Source organism: Bufo bufo, chromosome 3 (genome assembly GCF_905171765.1).
Source record: "Bufo bufo chromosome 3, aBufBuf1.1, whole genome shotgun sequence".
NCBI lineage: Eukaryota > Metazoa > Chordata > Amphibia > Anura > Bufonidae > Bufo > Bufo bufo.
The window spans coordinates 627179269-627191646 of NC_053391.1; the positions used below are offsets into that span (position 1 = coordinate 627179269).

A 12378-nucleotide genomic window follows, 5' to 3' on the forward strand; every position below is an offset into this window, starting at 1 on the left:
CCAGCAATTATTTCTTCACGTTACATACATTAGACGTCCTCTGTCCAGTTACTGACATTTGATACTGTACTGTGGGAGTGTATGAGAGCAGCAATCAAAGAAAAGAAAGTCTGTGTGCTACAAGTGCTTATTACCCATCTAAAGTTCTTGCTCTTTGCCTACCGTAAACTATTGAGTAACGGAATTGGGTAATCGTAGGGCAATGTTAAAATCGTGGTAGTGCATAGGGGGAAGGAAGAAGAAAAATACAACTATGTGACACATTCCTACCCTCAAACAGGATCTACCCCCTTAGATGAGACAGGGAAGTCTCCTGTGAACAGGTATAACCTTCAGTGTAGGGACCCATCTGAATGAGGTCACCTTGTCATGGCAGGTGGGCTCACACAAATCAACATGTGTACTAAGAACCTCACAGGCCTCATGCATACAACCGTATTTTTGGACCCCATCCAACCGACATTTTTTTTTATTGCAGTTCAGACGCAAACCAATTCATTTCTACGGGGCTGCAAAGAAATGCTCATATAGGACGGGGGGGGGGGGGGGGGGGGGGGGGGGGGCAGCTCATATAGGACAGGGGGGGCTCATATAGGACAGGGGAGGGGGGGGGCTCATATAGGACAGGGGAGGGGGGGCTCATATAGGACAGGGGAGGGGGGGGGCTCATATAGGACAGGGGAGGGGGGGGCTCATATAGGGGAGGGGGGGCTCATATAGGACAGGGGGGGGGCTCATATAGGACAGGGGGGCTCATATAGGACAGGGGGGGCTCATATAGGACAGGGGGGGCTCATATAGGACAGGGGGGGCTCATATAGGACAGGGGGGGCTCATATAGGACAGGGGGGGCTCATATAGGACAGGGGGGGGCTCATATAGGATGGGGGGGGCTCATATAGGACAGACAGGGGGGGCTCATATAGGATGGGGGGGGCTCATATAGGACAGACAGGGGGGGCTCATATAGGACAGGGGGGGGCTCATATAGGACAGGGGGGGGGCTCATATAGGACAGGGGGACAGTGTGTGCTTTCCTGCTACTACATCAACCCCCCCCAGGGATCTTGGGGGCATTAAGGGTTGGACTTTAACTCCTTGCTGCTGATGTTGAGTGTGCCAGTGTGTGTGTCCGTCCCTGTGTGTGTGTGTGTCCGTCCCTGTGTGTGTGTGTGTGTCCGTCCCTGTGTGTGTGTGTGTGTCCGTCCCTGTGTGTGTGTGTGTGTCCGTCCCTGTGTGTGTGTGTGTGTGTGTGTGTCCGTCCCTGTGTGTGTGTGTCCGTCCCTGTGTGTGTGTGTGTCCGTCCCTGTGTGTGTGTGTGTGTCCGTCCCTGTGTGTGTGTGTGTGTCTCTCCCTGTGTGTATCACCATGCCCACAGTGTTCCTATGTCTTGACGCAGCTGCTTCAGAACGTTCTGTGCGGGACAAGAGGAAGATGATGGAAGAGGAGGCAGCGCCAGCATGGAGTCCGTGCGATAGACACAGGGAGGCACACTTAGGACGAAGGTAACACTTCCACATGATCTACACTAGTGTTATCTGTGGTTTTACATAGGACTGCAGGTAACACTACTACATTATTTAGCACTAGTGTTATCTGTGGTTTTACATAGGACTGCAGGTAACACTACTACATTATTTAGCACTAGTGTTATCTGTGGTTTTACATAGGACTGCAGGTAACACTACCACAAGGTTAGCTCGCACAGGGCGCCTGAACACCTAAGGCCGGCCCTGGCTGCGCACCCCAGCGCCAAAGGATGACGTCACTGATGTAATATGCCTCTTATATGTGGAGAGCGGTGATGTCACAGATGTAATATATCACCTATATATGGACAGCGGTGATGTCACTGATGTAATATATTACTTATAAGTGATATATTACATCAGTGACATCACCACTCTCCACACATAAGTAATATATTACATCAGTGACATCATTGCTGTCCACATATACCGGTAAGTAATATATTACATCAGTGACATCACCGCTCATCACATATATGTGGAGAGCGGTGATGTCACTGATGTAATATATTGCCTATATGTGGACAGCGGTAATGTCACTGATGTAATATATCACTTATATGTGGAGAGTGTTCATGTCACTGATGTAAAATATCACTTATATGTGGACAGCGGTGATGTCACTGATGTAATATATCATTATATGTGGAGAGTGTTCATGTCACTGATGCAATACAGCGCTCCAGATGGCGAGCAAAATGGTCGCCAATGTGCCTTAAAATTTGCAGATGGCGACAAGACTTGTCATAGACTACAGGCCTGAGGTCTATTTGGTAGTGAAATCTCAGCACAGGCAGGCGTGATGATGTCATCACGCCCGCCTGTGCCAGGACGCGGTGAGGTGTGCGCGTCTGCGTTGCACCATCCCTCGCCGTACCAGCAGCTAGTGAGCGCCAGTGAAAGGAAACAGGTGAGTATAAGATTTTCGCTTTTTTTTAAGGTGTGGGAAGGCGGGATCCAGGGGGCCCAAGTAAATTCTTGCCCAGGGTCCAATCAATATTAAAGACGGCCCTGCAGGAGGCAGAGCTTTACTGTGCAGAGTTCTGTGCATTGAGCTGATTCACAGTCCCTCCCCTCTGCTCTGAGTGACGGCTGCACTGGTCTACTGGTTGGTTGCTACAGCTGTCAATCACAGCAGAGGGGAGGGGCAAGCTGCTGTGAGCACTTTACAGTGGGGGACACACGCAGTGAACTAAAACTTAATTTTCTGACTACTGCCGATAATAAAAGCTGCCATAAAGAGATGATCATCTACCTCACCCTGACCTCTACCTATTGCTGTCAGCAGTTTTGCAGGGTCAAAACTGCTAACAGGCTCCCTTTTAAAGTACAGTAAACCTAGAAATACAATTTAACATAATCCAACTGTTCAGTGTCTGCATATATATTCACACGCGCAGGGTCCGGCTGTTTGCTTTTGAATTACAGTTGCAGCAGATTTGCACCCACACATTTATTAAATTGTTTTCTTTTTATAAGGCTATGGACACCTTTGGGGGCAATTTTTATTATTATTGCATCCTACTCATTTTGGACTTTTTTCAATTTGTCTTTGTCAAAATTGTTCAACAGTTTTTCTTCTAAAACTTTCTGTTCCAGTAAATTTGTAGACTCCGCAGGCTTTCTGTGTCACACTAAGGCTACATGCACACACATGCAAATAGCGGATCCGTGTTCCTGTTTTTTTTACATCCACATCCGTTCCGTTTGTCCGCAAATTTTGTAGGTTGTGTTTTCGTGGGTCTTCATTTTTTTTTTTGCGGAAAAAAAAACCTGAAGGCTGTAATTCTTGAAATTTTATATATACAAGTTTCCCAGCAGCCATCCGCAAAAAAAAAAAACAGATGCGGATGACATACGGATGCGTTGGTCATCCGCATTTATTTGCGAACCCATTGACTTCAATGGGTCCGCAAAACATTTATTGCGGACAAGAATAGGACATGCAATACTTTTTTTGCAAACGTGAAACACGGACAGCGGAGGCGGAAAATAAATGGGAAACCATCCGATCCGCAAAAAAAAAAAACGGAACGGAGGCCGCAAAAAACCACTGCCGTGTGCATGTAGCCTAAATCTGTCAGAGAACTGCTTTCTCGGCAGGATCTGCAGCCCTTATCTCTTAATTCCTGATAGCTCCTAAACACTTATAGTTATGGCTGGCTTCACATTTGCGCTTTTAAATCCAGCAGGCTGTTCCAGCATGTTGCCGCTTACCGCTTGTCCCCATCGACAATAATGGGATCTGACCGGTTTCCGGCATGAGCGTCGGGTTTCAGACTGATAAATTTTTTTTTAAAAAGGAGCCTGCTAATCTGCAAATGCTTTGAAACTGAAAGTTGTAGAAGAAAGACCCAACTAAAAAAAAATATTTTCAGCCCCAAATGAGTAGAACGCAATAATACAAAAATGGTGTCTATAACCTTTAAAGAAAATGATGGCAGCCATACAAACTGCATATTTAGCTTGCCCTCAAAATGGCTGCCACCGGCAGGTAGATGACAGGTCACTCTGAATGCAACTACAGCTACTTTCACATTAGCGTTTTTTGCGGATCAGTCATGGATCTGCAAAAACTCTTCTGTTACAATAATACAACCGCATGCATCCGTCATGCACGGATCCGGTTGTATGATGTCTTCTATAGTCATGACGGATCCGTCTTAAACACCACTGAAAGTCAATGGGAGACGGATCAGTTTTCTATTGTGCCAGATTGTGTCAGAGAAAACGGATCCGTCCCCATTGACTTACATTGTGTGTCAGGATGGATCAGTCTTGCTTCGCACCACATCGCGGACAGAAAAACGCTGCTTGCAGCGTTTTTCTGTCCGCGATGGGGACACAACCAAACAGAACGGAATGCATTTTGGTGCACTCCGTTTCGTTCAGTTCTGTCCCCATTTACAATGAATGAGGACAAAACTGAAGCGTTTTCTTCCGCTATTGAGATCCTATGATGGATCTCAATAGCGGAATTGAAAACGCTAATGTGAAAGTAGCCTACTTCTTTTGGCATCTACATAATCTGCACAGTCCAACTAGTCACAAATATCCAACCTGTGAAAAGCTTTATGGCCAGATATGATTAATATTCGTAATATCAAACATTTCCTAAAGCCGTAGGAATGGCCACGCGTATCTATACAATGCCTGCCTTTATGTTATCATGCATCTCTTATTCCTGGCATGCTTACCATTTGGATTTGGTGTTTGTCCTTGGCCTGTACTCATGCGACTCGTCTTCAATCCCATTCTGACGTTTGTACCAGTCGAACAAGGTGCGCAGTATGGAGGGTAAGCAATAGTCGGACAATGAGCTCATTGAGCTTATTACCTGGCAAGAGAACACAACGGTATTAGGACAAATGAGACAATACGACCATATTACTCTCAGGTAGACGGCGGATCAGCAAGGAAGCCACTGGCATTTCATAATGCCGGCCGGCTGCTTCAGCCATTCATCTCCCTGGCGTTAGCGGATACGTCAGCCGGCTGTGGGCTGGACAAAAACTGCTGGATGCAGCTGCATTTTTCCGGGCAAAGGCCGGCACTTGTGTCGGAAAGTGGCTGGGGCACCGCCAGATTCCATTATAGTCAATGGGGATCCAGCGGTTCCTGGCATTATGTGGCTATGCCGGATATGGTGGTGCCGGATTTCTAACACTAATGTGAACGTACCCTCAGGGCACTTTTACACAATCGGGAATGAAAAACGGTCATTCCTGATCATTGTCCCCATTTAAAATCTCGCCGATAAGGTGACTGAATCTTTCATGTGGTCATTTATCATCAGCATATTGCCCCATGTAAAACAGAGGATGTGTCCCTGACAATCTGCAAACTGAATGGGGGCGGATGAATGATCGCAACAGCAATCGTTCGCCTCCTGTGCAGTGTGCATGGGTATATTTTTAAGATATTAGATGTGCGGCATGTTTCTATAGTCCTTCTTGTTTTTTATGTAGTGTCATTATGACGGACTAGTGATCGACATTCTTATATCTTAATGTGCCCCCCCCCCTTCACCCCGATTTTTATATTGCTTTCATTTCCAATCACTGGTTTATGTAAAAGGGCCATTTCTGTCTATATTTCTTTCCTTTTTCTCTATCTGTGAAAAACAGCCCCAAGTAGTCCATAATATCTTAGTATGCAACATACCAGATAGATAGATATATATATATATATATATACATATATACACACACACACATAGATATACATATATACGCTTACACACATAAGAGGAAGGTTTATCAAAACTGATGTAAAGGGAAACTGGCTTAGTTGCCCATAGCAACCAATCAGATTCCACCTTTCATTTCCTAAAGGAGCTCTGAAAAATTAAAGGTGGAATCTGATTGGTTGCTATGGGCAACTAAGCCAGTTTTCCTGTACTCCAGCTTTGATATGATATGATAACCCTTTCCCACATGATATATATATACACACACATACACATATACACACACAGAGGTGGTAACAGCATAAGATGCCTTATAAAAGCAGACTGCCGCTGACTGACAAGGTGTAGCCCACATCCCACACCCACAGACACAATTTTAAGGCTTTCATTCACAAGAACAGATGCTTCACAGTCCCGTCTCATATATACGGGGCGATGCTCCATGAATGGAATAAAGGTCAGCACACATGCAAGTAAATAATGCTATATGCACATATGCATCTCATTCTCTTTCAAGTCCGTGCAGGAAGGAAGGGTGGGATTTCACTGAAAACCTGGCTCTTCTGGAACAGGAAGGGAGGGAAGTCTAGCCGGCAAGCTGGTTGCTCAACCCATTCATTTATTGGAAGGAACCCCAATGAGGAGATGAATCCGGGCTCTGTGCTGGTGCTGGAAGGGAGGGCGCTCCTATATAAATATGCCCTTGTTGCACTAAATGATCATATTCTTCCATCATAAATGAACGCCTTAAAACTCAGGCACAGCAGGTCGAGCAGAAAAAAAAAAAAAAAAAGGATTTTGTCATTTTTGTGCCATGAAATGCTCTTTTTGCAGGAGGGTCTTCAATATTGAATTCGGAATCTCGCAGGCACATAACAGGACGACAAATTGCTTTTAACGGTTTGGTGTCCAAATTATTTTACCTGTGTTACATAAGCAGGCGCAGATCATCATACAGCCTTCAAAGCCTAACCCCTTTTAACAAATCGACGAATGGTGGCTCAGTGGTTAGCACTGGTGCTTTGCAGCAAGGAGGTCCTGGGTTGGAATCTGACCATGTAGAACATCTGCATGGAGTTTGTATGTTCTCCCCGTGTTTGTGTGGGTTTCCTCCGGTTTCCTCCCACACACTTTTTACTGATCAAATGTAGACCCATTCATTTCTATGGGGCCGCAAAAAAATGTGGACAGCACACGAATGTTATATGTGTGCTGTCCGCATCCATTTATCATGTAGAGAAAGTTAATACAAGGCACCTACTAATGTATTGTGATTATCCATATTGTCTCCTTTGCTGGCTGGATTAATTTTTTCCATCACATAACACACTGCTCGTATCCATGGTTATGACCACCCTGCAATCCAGCAGTGGTGGTCGTGCTTGCACACTATAGGAAAAAGTGCCGGCATCTCTGGTGGCCTGGACCGTGGGAGCTCATGTAGGCTGGTGCTTTTCTACTATAGTGCACAAGCACGGCCACTGCTGGACTGCAGGGTGGTCGTGACCATGGAAACTTTCTCTGCATAATAAATGCTATTTGCTGACGTGGCAAGACCCCTTTAAGAACTGAAGATGGAGGTGGACCCCAGGCAATCGAATGAATAACTTATTTCGGACTTTAAGGTGGGGGCACATGAAGTATCTAAGAACCTTTAGGTGTTACATAGGCAACTGTACAGGTGGACCAGTCACCTCTCTCGACATGTCTGTTTAGTAACTACTTGTATTCCTCATGGACTAACGATTCTGCAACATCTATTCTTATGACCTTTATTATTTCTACTAGAAGTTATGAATTGCAACCAGTGTGCAACGAGGGTCCAGATGGGTGTTACCAGCACGTCAGGAGAGGTGACAGGTCCTTTTTAAAGGGGTTGTCTCACTTAAAAAAAATATAGGATTTATTATGCAGCGAAAGTTAATAGAAGGCACTTACTAATGTATTGTGATTGTCCATATTGCCTCCTTTGCTGACTTGCTTCATTTTTCCATCACATTATACACCGCTCGTTTTCAGCGTTACGACCACCCTGCTATCCATCAGTGGTGGTTGCACACTATAGGAAAAAGCACCAGCCTATTTAGTGGCCAGGACTGTGGGACCGCACACAGGTCGGCACTTTTTTCCTATAGTGTGCAAGCACGAAGTGAGACCACCCCTTTAAAGGAAAACGGTCACCTCCATTTTGGACAAGTCCTCTTTAACTTGTCGAATCAATGAGTTATTTGGTGGAAGTATCTCACGAACCTCATACCGGCTGGTGTGCCTATAAAAACACGGAATGACTTTGACGATGCACGACAGTCGGTTACACAAGAATAATCAAAAGGCTGGAATGAAAAATGACTGAACCATTAAAGATAAAAGCAAACAAGTTTCACCGAGTTTCTTTGGTGTTTTCCTTAGAAACCCAATTCCCATTAGAATCCAATGTAAAATGAGCACAGAGGAGAAGAAAGTCCATCTCTGAGGAACAGAACATTAGGAAGATAACCAGTTCTTCCTTTTCTGACCTCATTAAGTCCTGTGCACATTGCCATTAACAGGCTGCCAAATGTCTTCATCGCTGCGAGACGTCGTTCAAGTGTCTGGCTAAGCTTCGGGCAGTTCACAGCGTCGTCTATCTTTTTGTGTCGAGGCTGTTATCATCTACCCAGCGTTCTGGTCACGTCTGAGATGAAAGGATGACGTCATCGGTGATGAAACATTGACTGCAGCCCCTATACAGATTTTCCTTTTTCCTCTGTTATAAGTGGCTTGTATATCCACCCAGAAAGTACCTTTGTACAAAGCTGCTTATAGTCATGATGTAATAAAGTCCTGGGTGGATCACATGGAACTAAATCATAGAGCTAAAAATACCGAGCGGAGAGGGGAATAAGCTAAATATCCAAGCACAGGGAGCAGAGGGCAAAAGGTGGGAAGCAATTTATGTGAATTGCTGTAAACCATTTCCTTTTCCCATACTCGTTTAGAACATCGTCCTCCCCGGCATGTGAATATTCTCGTCTGGTATAGGATTATCCTGTAATATAGGTTGGCATTAGAATTATTTCTAAATATGACACATCAGGCTGTGCGGACAGGGCGCTCTCCATAATCTGGCTTCATCTTAGCCTATGAGGGTTCATTCAGACGACCATATACTGTTTTTTTTTCGGATTAGATGCTGATCCATTCACTTCTATGGAGTCCTTTTCTTCCATTCCACGGCTACGCAAAACAAATGAAACATGTCCTATACTCGTCAGTGAAAATCAGGATGTGGCCCCATTGAAGTCTATGGGTCCGTAAAAATACGGAATGCTATCCGTTATTTTTGCAGACATGCTGAACTGTCCGGAAAAAAAACAGATCCGCATTTTTGCGGACAGCATACGGCCGTCTAAATGCTGTAACACAGATACTGACAAATCCTAAGGCTGCTTTCACATCTCCGTTACCGATGATCTAGGAGTCGGCTGGACAAAATATGCTGCGCAAAGCAGCCGGATCACATTATTGTCAATAGGGATCCAGCAGTGATCTGTTGAATCCGGCAATGCCAGATCTCTGCTGAAACAACTTGCCAGAAATGTTCACCGGAGATGCGAATGCAGCCTAATGGATCAGACTGCCTTATAACGGAATTTACTATATTATTGCCCTGAAAAAAAATACTAAAACGATTGAAATGTGAATAGATCCAGTACTGTGCAAGTCTAAAAACAAAAAAACAACAACTTTAGAGCCTAAAGTTTTAGCTGTTTCCATTTTCGTAGAAGACGACATTTAGGCTGGTTTCACACGGGCGTTGCGGGAAAAGGTGCGGGTGCGTTGCGGGAATATGCACGATTTTTCCGCGCGAGCGCAAAACATTGTAATGCGTTTTGCACGAACGTGAGAAAAATCGGCATGTTTGGTACCCAAACCCGAACTTCTTCACAGAAGTTCGGGTTTGGGATCGGGGTTGTGTAGATTGTATTATTTTACCTTATAACATGGTTATAAGGGAAAATAATAGCATTCTGAATACAGAATGCATAGTACAATAGGGCTGGAGGGGTTAATAAAAAAAAATAAAAAATTTAACTCACCTTAATCAACTTGTTCGTGCAGCTGGGTTCTCTTCTGTCTTCTTCTTTGCTGTGTACAGGAAAAGGACCTGTGGTGACGTCACTCCAGTCATCACATGGTCCATCACATGATCTTTTACCATGGTGATGGACCGTGTGATGACTGAAGTGATGTCACCACAGGCCTTTTTCCTGTACACAGCAAAGAAGAAGACAGAAGAGATGACGGGCAGCGCGAACAAGTGGATTAAGGTGAGTTAAATATTATTAATTTTTTTTAACCCCTCCAGCCCTATTTTACTTAGCATTCTGTATTCAGAATGCTATTATTTTTCCTTATAACCATGTTATAAGGGAAAATAATAATGATCGGGTCCCCATCCCGATCGTCTCCTAGCAACCGTGCGTGAAAATCGCACCGCATCCGCACTTGCTTGCGATTTTCACGCAGCCCCATTCACTTCTATGGGGCCTGTGTTGCGTGAAAAACGCAGAATATAGAACATGCTGCGATTTTCACGCAGCGCACAAGTCTTCAAAAATATGTTAAACAATAGGACATTTTCTGATGGCACAATCTCTTTAAGTTAACCCTCTCTCCCTACTGAGAATTATGCACACTCAGCTAAGCTATGGGTGTCAGGAGAAATGGCTGTTCAGCCAAAAGCTGTGTAAAATGCAGGAATGGATACTCACAACATGTAGAATAAAAACAAAAAAAAAGGTAATATGCATTAAATTACAGTAATAGAAGACAATAAATAACTAGTCAATAACTATATGTATATGTCCATACAAAACCTGTGTGTGTATTTCAGTAGCCCAAGTTAAAAAGAAAAACAAAGATATGACAACCCCATTTTAGATTAATCAGGTGATCAGCAATTTATTGGCAGGGGAAGCAGCTGCTAGCTATATGTTTTCTTGTTGAAGTTGACTGTGCAATACATGGCCTGCTGGAGGAGCTCTCTGTAAGCAATGGTTAGAGAGAGGAGGGGCCAAGTGAGGAAAATTAAAATACGTAAATATTACTTTATTATAAATATATTACCAAATACCTTTCATTAGTTATAATGGCTCGTTTTGTCTAGGGAACAATGATTAGGAGAAACAAAATGGCCGCTGTCCTATTCGCACACACAAAACCTGTCCTAATCACACAGCAGGATAAGTTACTTCACAACTCTGAGGTAAAAAGCTGCCTCATCCTCCTCTCTGCTCTGCTTGTCAGGGATTATGATCCTGAATACAGTTTAATATGATATTTAGCTGAATCTTTGTGGGAATGGAGTTCATGAGGAGAAATGAAGTACAGAGAGGACGGACAGGACAGACTGTGGTAATGGAGACTACATACAAGTGCTGCTGCTCATCAGCCACATCGCCTCATGAACTCCCTTCCTACAGAGATTCAGCTAAAGATCTTATCATCTGTATTTATAATGAAGTAATATTTAAGTATTTTCCTTTTCTTAATTCCCGGAGGACCCCTTTAAGGAGTTTTCTGGAAGTAGACGTGAATGGGAACTGAGCATCAGTACAATGGCACGGCCACTACTCAGCGGACAGACCCTCCTGCTCAGGGCCGGATTAAGAGCATCATGGGCCTGGTGCAGAAGATTTTAATGGGCCTTTTTATAGAAAATGAAAACGCAACGCAGAGCAACTTTTTATAGCACAAATAAAGTGTGAATTTACGCAAAATTACACATGTGAAAATACGCATGCATAAAGTTTGAAGTGTGAACGGGTCTGCGTAATCCCATTCAAGTCTATTGGACTAAAGTTCATGCGTAATTTTGAAGCAGATTTACGCACGGGTTTGCGTGTGAAAAATCTGCTGTGTGAACTTAGCCTAAGTGTACATCTCTGGCCACAGTTTAAATATACAGCCATCTATATAGATGGCTGTATTATGTATAGCCACCCCCCAAGGAGTTAACTAGTGCTGCTGGATATGTCATTCAGGAGCATGAAAAAGCTATTCACGTCTAGCTTTTCCAAGCTCCTGAATGGCATATGTGTTTATAAAAGCTAATCTATTATAAGCAGATATGCCATTGAGGAGCTTGGAAAAGATAGGTAGGCAAGAAATAGTCACCTAGCTTTTCCATGCTCCTGAATGGCATATCTGCTTATATGCATACATGTTTATAATAGCCAAGCTATTATATGCAGATCTGCCATTCAGGAGCATGGAAAAGCTAGGTGAGAAACAGTCACCTAGCTTTTCCATGCTCCTGAATGGCAGATCTGCCTTTAGGCATATCTGTTTGTAATACCTGATCTATTATAAGCAGATATACCACTCAGGAGCATTGAAGAGCTAGGTGACTAGTTCTCACTTAGCTTTCCCATGCTCCTGAATGGCATATCTGTTTATAATAGATCAGGCTCAGCTATTATAAAGATATATATGACTATAAGCAGATATGCAATTCAGGAGCATGGAAAAGCTAGGTGAAAAAAATCATCACCCAGCTTTTCCATGCTCCTGAATGACATGTATAAAGTATACAGTATAATAGGTGAGGTGAGCCAATGCTGATTTACTTACCGCCTATGAGTTGTTTTCTGGGCAGTACACTGAAGGCTGCTGAAC

At 43.9% G+C, this 12378-nt stretch overlaps 1 protein-coding gene across 8 annotated transcripts in view; it reads right to left on the reverse strand.

The window, feature by feature from the left end:
• The window catches only part of FRY (FRY microtubule binding protein), a 294523-nt gene that overhangs the window by 152446 nt on the left and 129699 nt on the right, over positions 1-12378 (reverse strand). For all 8 annotated transcript variants that reach the window (XM_040426147.1, XM_040426153.1, XM_040426148.1 and 5 more), the window contains exon 4: positions 4727-4866. In XM_040426147.1, coding sequence (XP_040282081.1) covers positions 4727-4866 — 140 coding nt within the window. The remainder of the gene's footprint in view (positions 1-4726; positions 4867-12378) is intronic.